Raw genomic sequence first — 23,044 nt, 5'->3', positions numbered from 1 at the left:
TTGAGCCGTCAACGCCAAAAAAAATGTTTCAAATATCTGGAGCTGAAAACCACTAAAATTATATAAACTTTGATAAATTATTAACGGAATAGAAGAAAAATGAATAATTAGCCATCGGGAAATAGGGATGGGGATGAAGACATACTTAAAATATATTTATATATAACCACTGTAGCTAATACTTTTCTTATGTTGCATAAAAAAAATATTATTTTCTACTCAAACAATAATTAAGAGAGAGAAAAAAGTTGGAGGTGAGAAAAAAAATTCTTGTGAGACCCATTTGAAAAATGTGAGTGTAGAAAATAATATTTCTCTTATGCAACATAAGAAAAATATTACCCAACGACTATATATGGCAAGATTCTATTCACCTTGTTCTATCCTTAATTTGAGTTTCGGTGTTTGTACTCGTACTTAAAAACTTCTAATAAGAGGTAGTTGGATTGAAAAATTATGTGAACATTATGAGAATAATATTATCCAATATTAGGATTTTATTTAATTTTTTACATAATATAATGTTTTAAACTATTTAATCACATATATAATTACAGGGTTTAAAATTTCTAAAGTTACTTTAGATAACTTTATCTAATGTTTATCAAAATACAATAAAAAAGTGTATAGGGTTCATGTAGACATATGTGAAGAGAAGAGAGAGAAAAAGAAAATATGAATCTTACATATTTTTTATGTGTATTTTTTGTGAATATTAAATAAAATTATTTTCAATAATTTTAGAAACTTTAAACTCATAATTATATTATCAAATGTTATATTTTAATAAAATAAGTATAATACTTTTGTTGCAGAGATGAAGAAAAATATTAAACCTGGGATCTATAAATGATTAAAATGTTAGAAGAAATAACAGATAGGAAAAATTGATAGCCAAAATAAAAACCAAAATAGTGCCTACCAAAAATAAAAATAAAAAACCAAAATAGTACTCTTAGTGCAGGGCAAATGAAAGAGTCGAAGAAAAAGTGAGAAGAACACGATTTTTTTTTTTCTGTCTAATAATACCTATAACCTATTCACCTGATTTTAAGTTCTATACAGTTGTTGAATAAAACCTTCACAAAGTGAACATGTAAAAATTTCAATATAAGACAATCTTTTGAAGTGAAATATTACTCTCCTTTCACTTAAGATAACCGTCTCATGTTATCGCACTTCAATTTTGGCATCTCATATTTTTCTTTTTTTATGTAATGGTGGGACCCACCTATTTTCTCTCTACAACATAAAATAACTATCTTATATGAAAGGAGAGCAATAAAACCCTATTTTGATAGCCGTATTAACCATTGTATGCTATATTTGATACATTTCAAAAATAAAATAATATAGTACATGAAATTAAAAAGGAGAATATATTTATCGCATTGCATAAAGTAATTTATTATGCAAAACACAAAAAATAGGTAGGACTCATTAAATAAAAGAAAAAGAGAGAAAATATAGTTCTCACATATATTTATACGTATAAAAAATAATTTTATCATTAATATTACATTTTAGTTTTACCAGAAAAGGAGAGAATTAGAAAACAAAAAGGAATAAAAAACTTCCTTTTTAATTAATGAATTTACTATTTGTCATTATATCATTTTAAGTAAAAAAATATATAAACAAATAATTATAGGAAAGAAAATAGATTTTTTTATAAAATTTAAAAGGGTTCACTTTTTCTGCAGTAAGCCCAATACGTTGTCGTTTTGGGGCAAAAACTATGGTATTTTTGTAATTTTAATTTATTCAGGGTTATAATAGTATTTATATTTATAATTTTTTAAGATTTCAATACCAAAACGACGTCGTTTTGAGAATAAATGCAGATAACTTATCTGCATTAACTGCATAAATATTTTATTCAATTTAAAATTTAAATAAAAAGGAGACGGTAATACTTACCACTAGGTAAGTTTAGCACCCTTACAACCAATCTCATCACCGTTAGATTTGAACTAAATCTAACGGTTTATAATTATTCCTTATAATCTTAACTTTTACTCTCGCATCCCCTCTTTCTTTAGGTTTGGGATCTACAAACCCAGGGGCGGACCGAGGGGGGTGCTAGGGTAGGCGGCCGCCCCCCTCAAAATTTGAAATTTTTTTTTAATATAAGTATAATGCAAGAAATTTTTATTTTTTCTCTCTATTAATGTGAAGTAGTTTTCTCCCACCGCAGAGAGTTTATAGAGTTTATAAGATCTGTTTACAAATTACATTAAGTATAACCAGTCATACACTTTTGATCAAAGTATGACGGTCAGACACAGTATAGTTTGTAAGAGTTTATAAACGAAAAGTTTGTAAATATAACCTTCCCGTTAAATTATAGTTTAAACCTCAATCTGTCAATCTGTCTCTTCTTATTTATCTTTGACTTTTTTTTTTCTTGTTGGGTTAACAGTGAGTAAATAGAAAAAGAGGTTAAGAAATGAGAGGAGTCTCCTTTGAATTATCTATTTAGATATAGTAATTAGTTAATATTTTTTGTGAAATCTAAATCTTTGCTCTCTTCTCTTTTTTTTTTTTGGTTTCTTTGCATAAAAAAATGTTCATTTTAGGGTTTGAAAAGTGGTAGCTTTTTTCAAATTGATAGTAGATTTTACTGTGACATCTTCTACCTCTCTCTCTGTCTCCTTCTTTCTCTCTATAACAAGTTAAAAGAGTATTTATGAGTTATGTTCTCTGGATTGGTGTTTCGGCCTCACACATATTGTGGTTGAAGAGAGGAACAAATATTTAATTTTTCGTATTTTGACCTCTCATATATTAGATAAACAAATGTTTAATTTTTAGCCCCCCACAGAAAAATTTCCTGGGTCCGCCACCGTACAAACCTCTCTCGGTTTGAGAATCACCTCTCTTCATCGATGTAGCACTTTGATCTTCAGTTCCAACAAAAATATATCACAAAAGCAAATACTCAGACATGTGAATTCATTCTTTCCATTTTTTTTTTCAACAGGTGCAAACCATTAACAGGTGCAAACAATTAATAATAACACTTAATGATAAAACTGAAAATCGATCATTGATCTTTGAATCGGTTCTTTTTCATACTCCTGTAACCGAAAACACAAATAAAAACCAAATTTCTCCTAATCGCTGCAGGCACCAACCATGTCAAATAAAACGGAAAAGCAATAAATTAGGAACGGAAGATATCAAAGAGGTATAAGTATTGCATAAGTTAAATATCCCATATATTGTTATAAAAATAAAAATAAAATCCCATATATTATTAAAAAGTTATATAATTTTGAAATCAATCGGAGGAAAAACATGAAAAAAAAAAAAAAGAAAGATAAAGAGAGGATTGAGAAAGTTGATCCGATAGGTGTGCACATTCCAAACTTTGAGAGAGGGATGAGAGAGAAAAAATTAGGATTATAAGGGATAATTATGGACCGTTAGATTTAATTTTAATCTAACGGTTATGAGATTGGTCGTAAGGGTGATAAACTTACCTGATGATAAATATAATTGTCCCCAATAAAAAATACTAAGTTATATCTTTTTTTCACTTAAAATAACACAATTATATTTTAGAATGACAAATATTTGTTTATAAAAAAAGGTAATAGTTTTCTCACGTAGTAGAAGATAATAATTATCTCCTACTGACTCATTTATATAAGTGGGGTCCACTTTCAAGGGAAGAGAGAGAAAAAGTAAAGTGAGACCATCTTGAATTTGTGTGTAGGAAATAGATTTATTTTTATGTAACAAAAGATCAATAAAATCCATAAAAAAATAAAAAGAAAAATATTTTTTCATTAATTTATTTATCTTCACACGAAACGCTAATGAAATGAAAAAGGCAAAACAAAAGAAAAAAACTAAACTCACGCGCCTACACGCACTTCACTCTTCCCTTACAGAAAGCACCATCTTCCATGCGCTAGAACCGCACTTCAATTCCTGTCGTTTTTGTCGTATCAACAAAACAAACCCAAAAAAAAAAAACGCTTTTTTCTCTCTCTCTCTCTCTCTATTTCTATTTAGTGCGTTGTTTGGCCTTGTTTATCAACCAAATCTAGAGCAACCCATTTCGTTGTTCTTCCATTTGAAGGAAAATTTTTTACGTCGTTCATTCTGTTTTCACCATAAAGTTCAATGCTTTTGTGGCTATTCTCAATTCCCATTCAGCAATAATTTCATTCCCCCCAGGTTCTTCTTCTTCTTCTTCTTTTTGACTATAAACACGGAAACTCGCTGAATCAGCTCACACCCTTTTCCACAGTGACACTAGTGGAACCTTTCAAACAAGGTAGAATCTATCTCTACGTAATGGGTTTCATCTTTCAATCCTCAAAATGTTTTTTTTTTTTTGTAGGGTGGTTGTTTTTAATTTTTGTGGGTGCTTTTCTGTGTTCATTGATCTGTATTTGTTTTTGGAATTTGGTATCTGCTGTGGATTGTTTCTTCTACTGATTAGTCATCTCAGGATCGAAGAGGTTTGGTGTTTGCTTGATGGGTTTTTTAACCATTTGGTTTCTCTTCCTTCACCCTCTTATTTTGTTCTTTTATAGTTTGAATCACACCAACCCTCTTTTGAAGAGTTGTTCTGCTTTTAAATGTTGCTTCTTCGTGCAGCAAAGACAACTTGTTTTTATGATGAACAGCCTTCCAGGGAAAAGTTTTTATTTTTTTATTTTTTAATGTTGGTTTTAGCACCATTTTAAATGCTTGTAAGGAATCAGCAAGTTGCAGTGTTTGTTCTCTTTCTGAGCCATTTGTTGTTTCTTGTTACATATAAATTTTGTGACTTTATTCTGTTTGATAAAAATTTCCTCTTTGGGTTATGCGTGTTTTTCATTTATGCCTTCTTAGTTGTTTTACTTTGACATCAAATTTCTGAGCTAACCTCGAAGCATGTAGATTTTAAGCGTGCTTGCGGTGTTATTTATTAGTTTGGTGAGCTTAACATAATATTATATTGTATATATCTGGATTTATGAGAAATATCTTCTGTTTACTAAATTCTTCCATGTTATGAGTATTTGTGTTTTTTGTTTTTACATTTAATATTGTATATTGCTTTTCCTGGCTATGTGCTACAAGCATCCGTTGTTTGATACCAGTGCTATTCAATCTATTAGTCATGTTTGTTTCAAAATACCAAACCCTTTTAAGGATCTTTCCTTCTGTGGGGTTTGGCTTTGATTGCTAATACCAACTCATTTCATGAGCTTCCCCACTAGCATTGCGACTAGACCAGATTTTCTACTTTAGTAAGTGCTATGCATCTTTCCCTTACCGTTTGGACTTCTAAATACGAAAAAGGGGATAGTTGGTGGATATTAGTTCCCTTATATTGGTCCTCTTGTCAGGTTCACATTTTGTATTATACTTTCTTCTTGAAAGGAGATATATACTTCTGTATTAGTTTTCTTTTCTTGGTAAGTTCTGATGGTTGTGCCCTTGCTGTATTATATCCTATTCATACTTTGATTGTTTATCATTTGCAGGAAAGTTTTCTGTTGTGTGTGTGCGCAGTTGATCTTGTTTATGTTCTACCTATGGTATTATTAGTTGTGTGATTTAAAATGTCCTTTTCATTTTGTCTTGAGGTGTTTCACCTTGTGTTACTGTGAGTCTCCATGATCTAGTATATTCTCAGGTCATAAAATCCCGGGTTCTTTCTTATTTGTCGTTGGGATTCTTTAATAATTAGCTGAATACTTTTAAATATACTTATTAGGCCTTTACTTTCAACTCTTATGGCGGGAGAAACATCATGGATTAGCCACTGTGATGATGACACACGAAGGGAGATTAGGGAGTTTGATTCATTTTTGGAACTTGGTGAGGAAGTTGATAAAGAAGGAACTGCTGTTTCTGTGGACATAATTTTACCTGATGAATTGTTGGAGCGTATCCTAGCCTATCTCCCCATCCCAAGCATTTTCAGAGCAGGTTGTGTGTGTAAAAGATGGTATGAGATTGTTACTTCAGGGAGGTTTCTATGGAACCCTTCCCATTTGCTACCCCAGAAACCTTGGTACTTTATGTTTACTAACTCTGATGAACCAACCGGTTATGCTTATGATCCCATCCTTCGGAAATGGTATGGCATTGAACTTCCCTGCATCGAAACTTCTAATTGGTTCATTGCTTCATCATATGGCTTAGTTTGCTTCATGGATAATGACAGCAGAAGTGAATTATGCATGTGCAACCCTATTACCAAAATCTGTAGGAAGCTTGAGGAGCCTCCAGGTTTGAAGTTTTCTGATTATAGTGCATTAGCAATCTCAGCGAACAGGGAATCCCATATTTATACTGTAGCAATTGTAAAATCGAAGCAAGTCCCTGATAACTTTTTCCAGTGGGATATCTCAATTCACATATACAATTCAGAGAAAGTGACCTGGGTGACTACTTTATCAGAGGTTTTGATGGGGTGGAGAGGTGGTGATGAGAGTGTGATATGCAATGGTGTGCTATACTTTTTAGTTTACTCAACTGGGGGTGGTCCACCAGAAAGTCGCCATGCACTAATTGCATATAACATCTCCAACCGTTCTTCCCAAGCTAGCTTGAGAAGGAGTTTTATTCAAGTACCTTGTTCTCTAACTTGTGGCCGTTTGATGAATCTGAAGGAGAAGCTTGTAATGGTGGGAGGAATTGGCAAACATGATCGACCTGACATAATAAAAGGAATTGGTATCTGGGTTCTTCATGATAGGAAGTGGGAAGAGATTGTAAGAATGCCCCACAAATACTTCCAAGGCTTTGGAGAATTTGATGATGTTTTTGCTAGCAGTGGTATAGACGATATAATATATATTCAAAGTTATGGATCTCCAGCACTTCTCACATTTGACACGAGCCTTAAACAATGGAAATGGTCACAGAAATGCCCAGTAACAAAGAGGTTCCCTCTACAGCTTTTCACTGGTTTTTGCTTTGAGCCCAGGCTTGAAATTGCTCCATAGTTTGTTCTCCATACAATCAACAGCTGCCATTGAAACTTGTGTTTTCTGCCAAAATTTAATGATTTCTGTGTTTTAACTTTTCATACGAAGTGTACTTGCTGATATTATAGCAGAAAATTTCAGTCACAGAACTATGTATTTCTCTTTGTTTTCCGTGAAAAATCAAAGGTTATGGTGCATTAAAATTTAGGGGTCTGCTTCGGTAGTATTGAAGTACCATACCTTCCATCGAGTTTGTCATTTTTATATAAACTCACAGTTTCATATTAAAACTTAAAAACTTATATAATTAACGTGCTAGTACTACGGTAGTACTCAAATTTATATGATTGATTTGACCAAAAAAAATAAAAAATATCCTTTCTAAAATTTGGTGTCAAAGTTTGGAAAGCATCTATTTCAAGGTTGAGTGGACCATTTTCTTTCTGCTTATCAGTAGCAGTGTCCTTTGGAACTGTGTAACATTCAGGCTGTCCTCCACTGCTTTAAGAACTTGTATTAGTTTCAGAACAATTAAGGCATGTGCTAAGGGAAACTGTTGTTGCATAGTTAACGAAGGTTGTTCAGTGTACAAAAGTTGGTTTTAGTCTTTTCTTGTGGAGACTTTAAGGAAAAGGGAAAATAAAAATAAAAATCTTATATGGATATATATCTTTGTTATCTGTACGGCTCCTTAATGATGTATAATGGACTTTATGGAACCTTTTTATAGTTCCCTAAGACATGTTATCTCTTTGATTTACTGTTGAGCCAATGAGCATGTTATGCTCAAATCACAATTTGGTTGTGCATGTGTGTTGTGTGATTGTGGTGGGTCGTACATCATGTTATTTTATATTTGCCAACTTGAAAGGTGGAACCTGCTCTATGGTATGGTTGGTGAAGAAGTGAGGTTCACGCTTGGTCTGGCTAGCAAAGGTGGGGTTTCCTTGGTGGAGATGTGACAAATAAAGGTCCTAAACAAACTTCCTTTCTAAATGGCTATCGCTTCTCTACAATATTATAAGTCAAATACATTTTTTATATTGTATGAGAAAATATTATTTTATGTATGAGAAATATCTTATCTTATAGACAAAGCATTTGAGATAAAAAAATAAATAAATGAGTAGGTTCCACATGCTTTATAGTTATGACATGAGATACTAGTTTCTTACAACGTAAGACTAGTATTTCCCTTTATATATATATATAAAAAATAAGTGAGATTTTTTTTTTCTGTTTCTCTCTTTTCTTTTTAATTGGTTTCATTTATTTTTTTGTGTATGTAAGAAATAATTTTATCTTATAATATGAAAAATATTTTTCGTAATATAACATTCAACCAGCTTCTCAAAGGGCCTGGGGATTATATTGGAATTATTAAAATAAATCTTTAATACATCAAATGCATCGAAGCTTAAATGTATCTGCCTAATTATTTTGTGATACGTGAACAAAAAATATCCCATCATCTGCATTTTGAGATGAAGTGATGTTTTATTGTCGATGTGTCACAAAATGAATGAGTAAATGCATTAAAGATTTATTCTTCTCGGACGTGAAAATTAAACTTGTTTGTTTGTGATTAATACAATTCATAGCAGAACAAAGGAGTCACATCCTATTAGAATTTAGTAATGCCTTATTAGGTGCATTTTACAATGTTTATTAATATTTTTTTTGATTATTTTATACATTTCAGTTCAAAGTGGGTATATATAAAATTAAGGATGATGGGTAATAACAAATAATTTATAGTTTAGTTAATTTTTTCTTGGTGTAATGGAAACACTATTCAACATTGATTCTAGACACATCAATACAAATGATGGGACAAGAAATAAAATATGTGGGGTCAAATACCATTTGTTTTAAAAAATTTATAATCTTGTCATTTTCTTTGAACATTTGAAACGACGCATAATGGAAAACTATCTTCCTTTTCTCTATATATTAAAATTTGAAATCTTTATATTATATAATGTTTATGTTAAAAGAAAATGAGTCTCTCTCTCCCTCTCCAAGAAGGAGGAGAAATCGAGTCTTTTTTTTTCTCTGCAAAATTTGACCAAAATATGAAATTAGTGAGGGTGTGCCTAATTATAAGATGACCAAGTATAAGTTGTATGAAAATGTAGAATTCTCTTATAGGTGGTGAAGTGTTGTTCGTTAGTTGCTGCTAGGGGTGAAACTGGGCCGGGTCGGCCTACAGGGGCCTACGGCTCGACCTACATCAGGCTAGATCTGATCCAGTATATTTTGTATAATAGGCCAGACTCGAGCCTTAAAAAAGCCTGTTTAATAAAAAGACCGTAGACTCACTTTTCAAAAGGCCGGACCTATAAGCTTATAGGCCGGCCTATATTGTACTATTTATTTTAAATAAAATAAAATATAGTAAGTATGCCTTGAAGAAAAAAAAAGATATAAATTTAATCAATTGCAATTATTTATAACTTAATTATATTCAATTATATTTTAATAGAAATCTTACTTTATTTCTTATATAGGAGGAACTGACATCTCAACATGTTAGATTGTGTATGTGAATATATTAAAAGATTTTTGGGAGAGGTTATACTTACTACAAGCATCATGATGTGTTTGTTGGATTCAGGTAGTTATTTTAATTTACATAATATGAATTTGTTTGTTGGATCTGATGAAATATATGTTATTTAGTTTAAGCATTTTGCTTTTGAAAATGACTTAAATCCATATTGTATTAGTTTTGTTATGATTCATGATTCTGTTTGGACGTTGAATTATGATTTTTGGTGTAGCAACAGAATTTGAGTACTTTGTAAAGTTGATTCATAGTTTTGGGAAGTTAAAAATTAACAGGGTAACGGGTTAAGCCAGATCATTTGTTTTTTTATAAATGGGTCAAAAGAAGCTAACAATTAGACTTATACTAGGCTTGAGCCAGGCCAAATTGAAATTTTTTGACGTAGGCTTAGACTTTTCGAGACAAAACTTGGCCGAACCCAACCCACTTTCACCCCTGTTCGCTACTGACGAGTGATGACATGCAGCATCAATTAGTTCTCTTTGAATTAGGCTAACTTCATTGACATGTAATTTTACAACAGCTTAGCCTTCACAAGATGTAACACTAAACAGAGGACAACAGAAGAGTTCCATATAAAACAACATTGATTGTTATAAAAAAAAAAAAAACCAACATTGATTATAATAATTAATTAGTACGTACTTGTATGTGTTTTTTTTTTATTAAGGAAATCCAACTAAGCAATCGTGTGATGACAATGTTTCATCATTTTTGTTTAATGGAAAAGCTGTAACTTTCAACTTCTAACAATTGTTGAAACATAATATTATATTATCCATATAAAGTTAAAATCTTATTTTGAAAGACCATTTTTTTCATAAAACAAAGAAAAGAATAATATTTATGTCCCTATTTTTTTCTCTATTCAAAAGTTGTCTAGTAGAGAATTTTTTTTTTCCCGATCATAACTATGTATTTCTAGAAATAAATAGTTATAATCAATTACTGCAAATTTTTTCTTCCATCAATATAAGAAATACATTTCCCTTATTATATTGGTGATAAGGTGTTTCTAGTCCTTAATCAAGTTTAATTTATGGGAATGGAGAAAATGATATGGGTGTTCGATCCAAAGGGATTGTGATTGATGTTGGATCCACAAGTGAGTGATCAACTATGGATTAAATGATCACATATCATAAATCTTCTCTGATGCAAGGGTGCGATGGACTGGAGTAAGAAGGGATGATTAAGGTTTCAGAAGTGTATACTTGGGGATGCACATATGTATGTAGGGGCATGATATATTTATCACCAAAAAAATTTATAATCTTTACAACCAACCTAATAATCATTGATTTCCGTCAATCTAACGCTTATAATTTATTGGGAATAATAATGAATTAATAAATGCAACCTAATAATTTTCAATAAATTATAACCGTTAGATTAACGAAAAACATTGATAATTAGATTAGTTGTAAAGATTGTAAGCTTTTTTTGTAGTAATAATATCTTTCTCCGTGTAAAGATTATCTGAGTGTTTGACTTGGGGTGAAGGTATTCGTCTATTGGATTTGGGTTTCATGAAGAAGGAGGGTTGATCCAAAGTCTTTTTAGATGCCCTAATTTAATAATATATGAATTAGATAATAACGGATAACTGATTTTTATTGGGTCCAAGCTTTCATTGAAGGAGTCCATTAAAAGCCCATTTGACACTTGACTTATCCCCACTGGCCCAGGTAATTTGGTCTTGTTTTCACTTTCTTGTATTTGGTTTGTGTACCAATTTTTCTTTCTTGTATTTGGTTTCTTTGTGTTCATGTAGAATATAGGTTGAAAGAAAAATGGTGCTTTGTTCTGTGTAATGAATGTAGTGTCTTGGATTTCCTTCTTTTTATGTATTGCTCTATTGGTTTTGTCCATAAGTTGGTTATGCTGACCTATATTTCATTTATCCATGACATCATTTTTTGACTTTGTGTGTTTTATGTTGTCTGTTACTGTTTGCTTGTTATGACTTACGAATATTTTTGGACATGTGATATGCTTGAAAGTGGATTTTGTGAGAGCCCAGAAGGGCCTTTTGCTTCTGTGGACGTTGGTTATTGAATGCAATGGGGGGTATTGTGGCATTATTTTGGAGTTATTAATGCATTTTCTCTGTTTGATAATATGTCAAGGAGGGAATCTCGTGAATTTAATAGATTTAATTGGAAAATGTTTATGGTACTACTTTCGCACCATTCAGTCGTACGACTAGTCAATAAAAATTGAGGAATAATGTGATGCTTGTAATCAGAGGAGAGAAAAGTATTTTTTTTATTCAAGTGTCACTTGTTGAATGGTAGATGCACCTACTACCGTCGTACAAAAAATGATCTCGGTTAATAGGTATATTGTCAACTCTGATATATGCTGTTTGAATAATTTAAACAAGGCTTGGGTGGGTCTCTACTCTTGGAAATCAGTGTAAAGTTTGCCTCTTTAGAATTCTGAAATGTTAACAGGTTCCTTTCATTCTCTGTTGCACGATTCTCTTTACTGTTTTGCCTTGAATTTTCTTTGTTGGTTCTATTATCTAAACACACTACATTTTACTCGTAGCCCAAACCCAATGCTGTCTGCCTGTCTGGGACATTTACAAATGTAACTTTGAGCTAACGAGAACAGGATTTTGTTGAGTAGTTTTTCTGTCCTTGTCGGGGGGCTTTAAATATGCTGCACTTGTTGATGCTATATCTTGCTTAATTCCACAAAGCAATGGAACTATATAATCCACAAACTGTAAACAAATGACTGAAAAAAATGGCATTCAATACCCCAAATCCTAAAATAAATAACTTTTAGAGAACACTTCTCTTATACTATCATTATACTCTGATTCAGCCTTTGGCTGCTTTTTAACAACGATGATTTTTTCATTCTTCCCCCACTGTATAGAGAAAGAGAGAAAGGCTTTGTCACTGATATCCTTTTTCATGATCTGGGTATTGAGGATGCTATAAGTGGTCTTACCTTTAAAATGAAAACTGAATACGTTGTTGCCCTTTTCAGTTTGGTATCTTTCTGATATCAAACTTGGTGACTATTCTTTATTTACTGATCGGGCATTGCTTTTATTTGCCCTTCCTTTTTTGAGTTTCAAACCTTGCAATTTGTCTAAGATTTTATCTGTATTAATTTTTTGCCCTGTTCATCTTTTTACTCCAAGTGTACACCTAATAAGCGAAGAACTAGAATTTTTTTTCCTTATCCAATATTTTATACTTTGAACTCTATATAAATGTAAATTATATTTAAGTTATTGCCCTTCCTGATAGATCCAGAAGTTTTTCAATACTTGTTCTTAATTGAATAATGTTGCTATAGTTTGTTCTGTCTCAACTTGCCTTACATGGTTTTCTTATCCTTCAGCTTGCAAAGAAAGGAGAGAAATTTATTGACATTCCTTATGTTGTGAAAGGGATGGATGTATCTTTTAGTGGAATATTGAGCTATATTGAAGCAACTGCTGTTGAAAAGCTAAAGAATAATGAGTGCACACCTGCAGAATTATGCTACTCTTTGCAGGTAAATGTTGTGCTAGCCTGCACAAAGAAAATTGTGGGACGACGAGGATCGAATGCAGGACATGAGGCTTTAATATCATGTAAAGGATCAATTTAACCCAAAAAATTAAGTTATTAGGTGAGAGTCTTTTTAATGATTTATATTATTTTCTAACAGTATTGCATTGATAGCAGTGCAATGATAGCATACACTGGTCTCCTTGAATTTGCTCATGGTACATCAACTCGTTAGAGGTCAAGAATCTACATTCACCCAACGGTTCGGGACAGATGAAGTTAATGCACTGGAGAGAAGCAGATTTGGCAAAATTGAATGGTCTTGCACAGAAAAACCTTTTGACTTTTCGGGGTACAAAAGAACTTTTGACTAAATGATATTGCAAATCAGCGTCCTACAAAGTGAAAACAGGATATATCCTCAAGGACCTTGAAGATTATTAACATATAGCATGTTAAATTTATGTGCAAAAATACCATTCAATTTGTTTAGTTATTCCATGGTGAAATAATGTAATCCGTGCCAAGATATATCAGGGTCCTTCATTGGCTTTCTACCAAGGTCCTATAGGAAGGTTTTCCAGTGCCTTCTTGGCATGAGTGACGTTCCAGGCTTACAGCACCATTCTCTCTCAATCTCTCTCTTAGGAGAACGTCTTTGATCCTACCGTCGCACTAAGTACTCGGTACTAGTGTTGTTAAACCCGACCCGGGCATCGACCCGGTTGGGGTACTGGATCATTGGGTCACTGGTCGGACCGGTGGGTCACTGGGTCACTGGTCGGACCGGTTGACCCGGATATATATAGATATATAAAAATATATATAAATATGAACATATAAATTCAATTATATCTTCCATATCTAAAATAAATTAAACAAGGTTCACTAAATAAGTTAAAAAAATAAGCATAAATAAATAAAAGTGCATGCTATTACTATGTCAATTTAAATGGCAACTCAGAATTCCCATAAACATACCTCTCAATGACATTGAACTCATATTTTTCAAATTCAATTACATTAAAATGACATATGTTACATTCTCTAATTTATTATTCCACAAATTGCTTTAGTATCGGAAACTAAGAGGTTATTGTAGAAGAGTATACTAGTAAATAAAATTATAAAAAGTTGTTAAAATGAGTTTTACATTTTTTTTATAAGATGAAATAATTTTGATTTTTTTTTTTTTAAATGCATGACCCGACCGGGTCACCGGGTCGACGGGTCACCGGGTTTGGCCGGGTTTGTCCGGGGTTTGACCGGGTCGATGCATGACCGGTCCAATGCTTAACCCAAACTGGTCTGATAACCGGTTCACCGGGTTCCGAGTCAACCCGGCCGGGTCGGGCCGGGTTTGACAACAGTCCTCGGTACGACTCTCATTTAAAATAAAATTACAAATTATATATTTTAGAAAATACATAGTTATAATATTAAAGTTTTTTTTTTCTTTCTTCAGGAAACATGTTAGCTAATGTGTTATGTTGCTATTGATAGGATGTACATACGACCGGTAGTATTGTAGATTTTTTCCTCTCTTTTATATACAAACTTGACTATAGTATACTTGTGTAACATTCCATTCTCTTTCTCTAGGATATACAAAATTGACTAGGAAGACTTTTTCTTCCTCCAGGAGCATCTCAGCCGTTAGATAAAAGGGTGACAAGGGGAGAAAAAAAGAATGAGAGCAAGATTAATGGTTAAGATTTCTGCTGCTTCAGAAGGATATAAGAATTTTTGCTTGATTAGAGTTTATCCATGTGACATTTGGGCACTTGGGTAGTCAGAGTCTTTCGTCATGTATTGAGCCTGCCGTTCAAGTTTATACAAGCATTACTCTATTGATGACAAGCTCTGAGAAATTACGAAGTATGGCATGATGTTCCATTCCTTTTCAGTATGTCAAGCATATTCAAATACATGTAGTCATTGCACAAAGAATAGGGGAAGCTCCATGGATGGTTTTTAACTGTAGTCATAGGCATTTCTAGAAAGTAGCATTTGAATAGATTATTGGTCCAGGCTAATGCTTCTGAAAATATTGATAACTGCTTTTGGCTGTAATTGATAGATTTTTAAAATGAGTAAGGAAGATGCAGGATATGGAAAATGGTAATGTGTATTCAAAAAAAAGAAAAAAGAAAATGGTAAATGCATTTACACCCGTATACAATCATTACCTACGTTGGATGTGTAAAGAAGCATTTTGTTTATGTCAGTTTAAAGCAATGTTGTTTTCGGACCACAGTGAATTTAAGAAGGATAGCTGCTACAAAAGTGGTCCAATAACGATAATTGTGGTCCTCTCATGATTTTTTTTTTTTTTTTGGTTTCGCAATATATCCTCCGGCCGACAGTTTAAGACTAATTTTTTCGAAGCGAGAGATCACATTAAGTGGATAAATCTCTTATAACAAAGTCTTCTCCATATACACAGCCAGAGATTAAATCCCTATCAATATATTAAAGTAACCCAATTATCTATCAAGTGTGTTGCGCTTTACTACTGTCCACTCATGAAATTACCTTGGAAGGATTAGTTTGGGAATGCAGTAGACAAATAGATACACTGGATATAGGGTTAGTGACAATGATGCTATTGAATTAACCATCTGTCATGGCTAGCAACTAAGCATATATTGCCACTAATGTTGATTGGAAAAACAGAAAAGGGGTAAGTTTGTACAAGGTCTACCCACAAGGGGACAAAACCCCTCTATGAATAGTAGTACTCTTGTGCATGGGCTTTTCACAATCAAAATAATAAACTTCATAACTCAAAGGCAATTGTGAAGGAAATAAATTGCATGGCATGACATTAAGGGAAGGAGGACCACAAGTTCCCTTTGGTTCATGTCTTTATGAGTATCATAATGCACCATCTGTAAAGTTGTGGACCATGTGTGCCTAGCTTTAACCCAAAATCAGTGCACTGACCAAGACAAATACAACATGAATCCAAAGACTAAACCATCCCATAACTCCAAAAGCCGCATGCTAAAAGTTTCAATATTCCCTAAGTCAGACAATTTTAGTCATAATTGCATGCATTGCCTAGTCTTGAACAAATTCAAGACCCCAATGATCTTACAGATTCCATAGTAGCTTAGGTTAGCCTAGCATAGCATGAAAGAAAGCAAAATGACAAATTCAAAATTGCATCACGTAACTTTTGGCTTTCTTTCCCATTCTCTTTCCAACCCTTGTTGGCCTCGTGCCATCATCTGTTTGTCTGGTAACCCTGGTAACCGTTAGAAGTTAAGGAAGGACGAACACTGAAGAAAAAAGTGACTATTCATATAAAATCATAAACAAGGATTTCACCCATCATTAGTGGTGACTGAAATGTGAATCCATTTGACTTTTATTAGTATCCTAAGATATATATAAGTTCGACTTATAATTTTACATTTTATTTTAATTACTAATCTATTTACATCTAACAATTCATATATTTAATAATTAAAATAATTAAATATAAATAAAATGAACAGAATGTAATTTATATTAGCATAAAATAAGGGAAAATCATTTGTCATAAAGACACAACTTTGTGTCATTTTTAATGAAATTATGTCGTTTTGATGTGTATTTGATAATTTTTTATATTCTTCCGTTTTCATAAAATTAGGAAGAGAGAGAAAGTGGAAGAGAGAGAATATGAAATGACATAAAGTTGTGTCATTTGAAATGATAAATATCTTTTTCATAAAATAATATGTTGTTATGTATACAGAGTAGATTATTTTTATATTGATATAAGAATAAGAAATCTTACACCAAATCTTGATAATTGATTTGCTTGCATCTAAATGCTTAAATATCTAATAAATCAGAATTATTAGATATAAATATAATCAATTATCAAAATTGAAAGTGTAACTTACATCAGTGTAAAATAATCCTGAACACACATATATATAAATCTTACATTTAATCTTAGTCATTGATTTTCGTACATCAAACGATCGTGATTAATTGGATTATTCTTATCATTTAATTATTAATTTTCAATAAATTATAATGTCAGATATCAAAAATCAACGGTTAAGATTAAGTGTAAAATTTATTATTTTTACATCGATATAAGAAGATCTTGCCATATATATATATATATATAGGATCAGAATCATTTTACACTGGTAACCGTTGATTTTCATACATCCAACAATTATAATTACATTAAAAATACCAACTGATGATTTCCGTCCATCAACGATTGAGGTGTGGTGTAAGATTTGTTAGTTTGACACCGGTGTCAAATTTGAAGTTTGACACCTCTTTTAAGAACCGTTAGATCAAAAAAGATCAATGGTGTCACATGCTTACAAATCAGAGTCGTTGATTTTTTTTATCTTGCGGCTCTTAGGTGACGTGTCAAAGAATCTTGCCTTTTATATATATATATATATATATATATATATTAAAGTAAACAAAACAAAGGCATAAATTGAGAGGAGACAAAAGTAACCAATATTAGGAATTTAGGATGCTGGGGACAAGCATTCAATAAAAGTGGACCCAACTATGAAGGAACTGCTTAGGTGGCTAAAACTTTGGGAACACTGAACTGAGGTAACTTGTTCGTGGTACCTGCAGAGAAGATACAGGTAACTTCAATCAAATTGTTAAAACTTAAAGCATTAAGGAGGGAGGGAGAGAGAGAGAGAGAGGAATTTGAACATTTGAGTTGTAAGAGTGAGAGTGATGGAAAGAACAGAAAAAGGTTGGGAGAGAGAGGACAAAAGGGAAGGATTAATGGTGGAAAAACTGAAGGAAGGGGTTTTGGTGGGGAAAAGAGGAGGCCCTTCTACACCACCACCCACATGGAGACTTGAGCTTCCATCTCAACAAAATGGTGGTAGTGACAACAAAAACCCGGTTCAAGAATTCCTCAACTTTCCCACCTCAAACATTTCTGCAAGAAAGCTCTGTGCTAACCTCTGGGAAATTCAGCCCCCCCAACAGACCCCACTTGCCACAATGAACAAAGCTGGCACCAGGCTCCGCCGCCGTCGCCGTCGCCGCCACATCAACCACCGTAAGGACACAGTTTCTGAGGTTCACAAACAATTGCCTGAGCCTCCAGACACCCCTTCTGACCAGGTTTTATATCGGTTCATGTTCTGTCTTCTATTCATTTTTTCTCTCAAAAAAAGAAAAAAAAAATTGTCCTTTCCCCATTAACCATTTGTTTTGCACTATCAAGCATTAACTGTTTGTTTCTCTGGAAACTCTTTTTTTTTCCCATAAATGATTTGCTTCTGTGCTAATTCAAACAAGATTTTGCCCCCTCAGGATCTGATTTGGGGGGTAGGGTGTCCCATTTGTTCCACTTGGTTCCATTACACACATATACATGCTTTAGACCTTTTTCTATAAATTATATTCCTTTCTATGCCTTACAAATGGACATTTCAATTTCAGTTTAAAAGTTGGTAATGGGTTTGGTTTGTGTATGTTAATTAAAGAAGTGGTTTAGATGTGCAAAAAAATTATAATTTCTCTTGGCCTATTGTAGCATTATGCAGTTGACCAACCCTTTTTTCCTTATCTAGAGGATTTTTAGTCATACTTTAACATGCTTTATTATCCATCAGTGCCCTTCTTTTCTTGCTGAAAGTCTGCTTCATTTTCCCCTTAATTGGTTTTCATTTTTCATCCTTGTTGGTTGTTTTCTTCACTTAACATTTTGTAGTCTAAAACTATTGCAAGTGTACTGTTGCTTAGATATGATTCTTTCTGTATACTCCCACATTCTTTAGAAGCTTGCTTCTCACTAGTGGCACCCAAGCACATTTTTTCATGCAATAATTGTTGTTCTAAGCCTTTTTCTCATGAAATATGAACCCATATTGTCTTATATGTGCAATTTCAAAGTGAAGCTAGGATAGGTTACAAACTAGCTATGAGACTCTGATGAAAAGAGGTAATTTATTGTCCATGTAATTGCATTCCTCTGTCGCTTTTATTTGGCTGGAATATAATTCATTGAATTTCTTTCACTGAGATCCTTTCCACACCTGTGATTGATGTTGTTCTCATGGGTTCTTAATATAACTCCATATATATTGCAATTAGTTTTGAAGTGCCTTTAGTTGCATAGTAATTCTTATCTATAGGATGGCTTGCATCACCGCAACTGAATAATTGAGAAAATAGAGATTTTTAAATACTAAATTCCCGAAGTTAAAATTTGTTGTCAGCATTGGGTTCTATTGTTGAATGGAGTAGTATCTGTAATTCTGTATAGTGTGTCTTTTTGTTTTTCTTTTTCATGATATTTTAATATATTTTCTTTTGAAGTGCTGACTGTTATCCCGTGCCTTATTGCAGTCAGCATCTCCTTGTAGCATGAGAAGGTATATTGCAGCACCCCTTGTTCAGCACCATAGAGCATTTGAAAGAAATGGCTGTGCTCTACAATCTGTATCCCCTGCTTCTTACAGTAGCTCAGTGGAAGTAAGCATATTTTTGTCCATTTGAATCTTGAGTTGTTCTGTGTCAATTTTCATTGTTCAAATGAATATTTAATTACTTTTCAGTGTATGATATGAGTTTGGTTGTTTTTTTATACTGTAAATATGAATTCTGAAATTATAAGGATACTGACTTTACACTTTAGGATTCTTCATTTTTGTTTTTCTATTTTCGTCATTGGTTTTTCCTTTGTAGGGAACATCATTTATTAATTCTTAGTAGGCTAGCTCGGTTGTAGGAAAATTATTTCTTATGATTATCATGTGCAACATTTTGCCTAAGAATAAATATGTATTGTGGAATCTATTAGTATCAAAACAGGAGACAGAAAAGTGATTAAATGTATTCTTGTTGCAGTTATATAGCCATTATTGTATTATGTACTAATTGAAGCAAATTTTGAATGATTGAAATGCTATTCATAATCCATCATTATAGGAAAAGTTCAAGAATTAGAGCAATTAGTTATAAATATTTTCCATTATCCGTTTTAACCCTTTAGGTCATCATGCAGTTGAACATGTATTGCTCAAATTTACAATCTTGATTTTTTAGCATTGTTCCAGCATTTGTTTAACTTGAAATTTAATGGGTTTAGATGATGGACTTCGACCAAGATAATCTTCAACAACAATCTCTGCTTAGTTTGAAAAGAAAGAGTAGATAAATAACTTAGTTGATGATTTCTTAGTTTTTGATTGAGGCATTGATGTTGATTTTTATGAACTCCATACCCAAATTAATAAGCCATGATGCATTTAATCTCTTCAAGGATCCTTCTGTGACAATTTTTATACATCTCTTAAAATCATTCTGTAGACCATAGAATTTTTAAAATGTTTTTTCATCCTTCATAGCTGGTCTAAAACAATGCACATGCTATTTGCTCAAAACAGGTGGCACCATATAAACATGCAGAAACTCCCACTAGTTCCTTAGACTTTAAAGATATGATTGGAGAATCACGTTACAGCCTTACAACATCCACTGAGTTACTCAAGGTACTAAACCGTATCTGGAGTCTTGAAGAACAGCATGCATCAAATATATCAGTAGTGAAAGCTTTAAAAATGGAACTAGATCACTCTCAGGCGCGGATGAAGGAGTTACTAAGAGAGAAGCAAATGAGCAGGCACGAAAAGGAGAACTTAATGAAGCAAATAACAGTGGACAAACTTGTTAGGAAGAACAAAGAACATGATAGAATTAAAGCTGCAGTTAAATCAATCAAGGAAGAGCTAGAAGGTGAGAGGAGGTTACGGAAGCATTCGGAAAGCTTGCATCGGAAGCTGGCTAGGGAGCTTTCTGAAGTAAAGTCTTCATTCTCTGGTTGTTTGAGAAATCTTGAAAGAGAGAGAAAAGCACGAATCCTTTTGGAGAATTTGTGTGATGAGTTTGCCAAAGGAATCAGAGATTATGAGCAAGAGGTACATTCACTTAGGCTGAATTCTGAGAAGGGAAAGGCTAAAGGGAATAATAGCATTGATAGGCTAATACTTCATATTTCAGAAGCTTGGCTTGATGAACGCATGCAAATGAAGCTAGCTCAATCAGGCAGTGATCTCATAGAGAGAAACTCAATTGTTGACAAGTTAGGTTTTGATATTGAAACATTTCTTCATGCAAAACGATCTGTTGATTTGAAAAAATATGGTTACTCCTCTCCAAAGGAGCTCAAGGAAATTTACCCTTGTCAGCATTCATTGGATTCCTTTCCTCTAAAAGAGGCTACAAGTGCACCTCAGAATATGGCTCAGGAAGATTCCATTGACACTGAATTTTTTGAACCAAAAAGTGCTTCTGGTGAAGAACTTCACAAACTCAGCTCCAGACCACAAAGCATTGACACTACTATGGTTCATCAAGACAAGACAGGTAGCCAAAATTCAATGAGGAAACAGGTTCTGTTAGATGAAATCACTGAGGTTATAGATAATGATAGTCCCATAAAACTGTGGAAAACAAAGTTGGCTGTTTTAGATTTTGACAAGTCTGGGTCTTCTACCATATTGCCTAAGGGAGTAAAGGAACACACATTGATGGCAAAACTGCTTGAAGCAAGATTAGAGGAACAGAAATTTCGTTCAAGAGCTAGCAAAAGCACTTCTTGATCAACTAGATAAAGTTTCTAATGGAAAATTTGGGATGTGAAATAGTTGCAATGGGTATTGTACTGGGATCTTTCATCAAATTCTAGTAACTATGTTGTACACAAGAATCTTTTTAGTCATTGACATGGTTAGATGAATGAAGATCAAAGTTGTATCCAATATCTGTAAAATGATGTTGTTCAATGTTCACTATTGCACTATGCCTATCAGGCTATGGGAAACACCTCTGGTATGTGTCTTGTACTGTCCCCAAAACCAATTCCCCCCCCCCCCCCCCCCTCCCCCTCCCCTAAGTATTACATGAGTTTATTTATAAATAATATTTGTAGCTATTATCCAAATTAACTATTAAATTAAGCTTAGACAATGTGTTAACCATCCAAATTAATTCATTAGTAGTGTTAAGTTAATGGAAGTATAATTTTTTCCTTTTTTTAAAAAATAATGTGTCAATTTGATAAATTGAAATTTTTTATATTGTAAAAAAGCTAGTGTTACTAAATACATTTCTAGGTAATTATATATAACAAGGTTTTATTTCACAATGCATTTGATTTGTTTATAATTTTTAGCATCGTTATATTAATAGTAGCTTTTCAACTTTGATAAATAGGTAACCATAAATATTTTCTACTACTAGTTTGATTACCTTATATCACTCAAATTTATGTCTTGGATACTGGTTGCTGGAACATTGATCAATTTTCTCTTAGCTTCCTTCTGATTTGGTTTTGCACATCCGTAGTGCGATATCACATTCGGATTTGGAGCCTCCTGATCATAAATAGTAGAGTTTGGGTACTAGAGATCTAATTTTGGTTCGGGTGCTATATACTCTGATTAAAGGTACTTATGATTTGGAGCAGATAGTTTGGGAGGAGTGGTGTTGGTCCAAGATTTGGGAGTGAAATGACCCTCACCGTTTAAAGCTTCTTTTATGGAAGATTGCTCACGGTAAATTACCTATTAGATTCTGGGTTGCTTCTTGGTCTCATGGGGACATCTCTTGTCATGTTTGTAGGCAAGAGGATGAGAAAATTCTTCATGCTTTACGCAATTGTTTGGTAATTCGTGAATTATGGTGCACTTTTATTCCTCTAGCTATTCATGAAGAATTTTTTAAAGGTAATTTGTATTACTGGTTGTGAGAATTTTGATTTCTAGGAAAGCTAGACATTCGTAATTGGTCCTTCTTTTTTGTTAATTTCCTATATTAGATTTGATATTGGTAGAATCAAGTTGCTCACTCTCGTATGGTGGCTACTCCATTACCTAATTCCATTGCTTTTATTTAGCGTCAATTTGAGGACATGATGGGTATTTTTACTTCGGATATTCCTGATATGGTTGATATTTTAGTCCTTTGGAAGTTTCCAACATTTGGTTTTATTAAGCTTACTACGGATGGTGTTGCAAGAG

General features: G+C 33.0%; 2 protein-coding genes across 2 annotated transcripts; both read left to right on the top strand.

Moving 5' to 3' along the window:
• The first annotated feature begins 3,952 nt into the window (after nucleotides 1-3,952).
• Nucleotides 3,953-7,131, top strand: LOC133295083 (F-box/kelch-repeat protein At3g61590-like). Its single transcript, XM_061493873.1, has 2 exons — nucleotides 3,953-4,288; nucleotides 5,723-7,131. The coding sequence occupies exon 2, from the start codon at nucleotides 5,742-5,744 to the stop codon at nucleotides 6,957-6,959; it is 1,218 nt and encodes a 405-aa protein (XP_061349857.1). The 5' UTR covers nucleotides 3,953-4,288; nucleotides 5,723-5,741; the 3' UTR covers nucleotides 6,960-7,131.
• A 10,468-nt stretch (nucleotides 7,132-17,599) lies between these two features.
• LOC133295119 (uncharacterized protein At5g41620) lies at nucleotides 17,600-21,876 on the top strand. The gene is made up of 3 exons (XM_061493916.1): nucleotides 17,600-18,140; nucleotides 19,371-19,496; nucleotides 20,411-21,876. The coding sequence occupies exons 1-3, from the start codon at nucleotides 17,742-17,744 to the stop codon at nucleotides 21,623-21,625; spliced, it is 1,740 nt and encodes a 579-aa protein (XP_061349900.1). The 5' UTR covers nucleotides 17,600-17,741; the 3' UTR covers nucleotides 21,626-21,876.
• Nucleotides 21,877-23,044: the final 1,168 nt, after the last annotated feature.

This window comes from Gastrolobium bilobum, unplaced genomic scaffold, assembly GCF_033153095.1.
Source record: "Gastrolobium bilobum isolate Gb01-03AN ecotype WA unplaced genomic scaffold, APGP_CSIRO_Gbil_v1 utg913, whole genome shotgun sequence".
Taxonomy (NCBI): domain Eukaryota; kingdom Viridiplantae; phylum Streptophyta; class Magnoliopsida; order Fabales; family Fabaceae; genus Gastrolobium; species Gastrolobium bilobum.
This window is presented reverse-complemented; position numbering and strand designations above follow the sequence as displayed.